General features: G+C 48.7%; 1 protein-coding gene across 1 annotated transcript; it reads left to right on the top strand.

Annotated features, from left to right (window-relative positions):
- Positions 1 to 44: 44 nt before the first annotated feature.
- Positions 45 to 483, top strand: LOC111644937 (microtubule-associated serine/threonine-protein kinase 2-like; the record flags this gene model as incomplete). Its single annotated transcript, XM_023393921.1, has 2 exons — positions 45 to 167; positions 347 to 483. Coding segments are annotated over 2 exons (260 nt in total), but the record flags the coding sequence as incomplete, so codon positions are not given.
- Between the last annotated feature and the right edge of the window lie 108 nt (positions 484 to 591).

Raw genomic sequence — 591 nt, 5'->3', positions numbered from 1 at the left:
TCTCTCTCTCTCTCTCTCTCTCTCTCTCTCTCACTCGCCCTCAGCATGTGGAGGAAGGGGGTCCTGCCCACGAGGCAGGGCTGAGGGAGGGAGACCTCATCACCCACGTCAACGGAGAGCCGGTCCATGGTCTGGTTCACACAGAGGTGGTGGAGCTCATTCTGAAGGTATACACACACACTCGCTACTTTAGTAATTTAAAGTCATAGAGAACACAGAGGTTATCTGTTTTTAGTTTTCTCTTCTTCTCCCACTGATTTAAAAGATTTAAAATCAAACTATAAATATTTATGAGATAAAATGTATGTGGTTTTCACTAGTCACTAATCCTGTGTCTGTCCCTCAGAGCGGCGCTAAAGTGTCCATCTCTGCCACCCCGTTTGAGAACACGTCCATCAAAGTTGGCCCCGCCCGAAAGACGGGCCACAAATCCAAGATGGCAAGACGCAACAAGAAGACCAAGAACAAGGAGGGGCAGGAGAGGTGAGATGTCAGACATCACTGTGTGTGTGTTTAATGGAAGCGCACGCACGCACACACACACACACACACACACACACACACACACACACACACACACACACACACACA

Source organism: Seriola lalandi, unplaced genomic scaffold, assembly GCF_002814215.2.
Source record: "Seriola lalandi dorsalis isolate HSWRI2012SDOR001 ecotype SW California unplaced genomic scaffold, Sedor1 jcf7180002014837, whole genome shotgun sequence".
In the NCBI taxonomy this organism is placed as follows: domain Eukaryota; kingdom Metazoa; phylum Chordata; class Actinopteri; order Carangiformes; family Carangidae; genus Seriola; species Seriola lalandi.
Note: the sequence above shows the minus strand (reverse complement) of the source record. Positions and strands in the feature narration are given on the sequence as shown.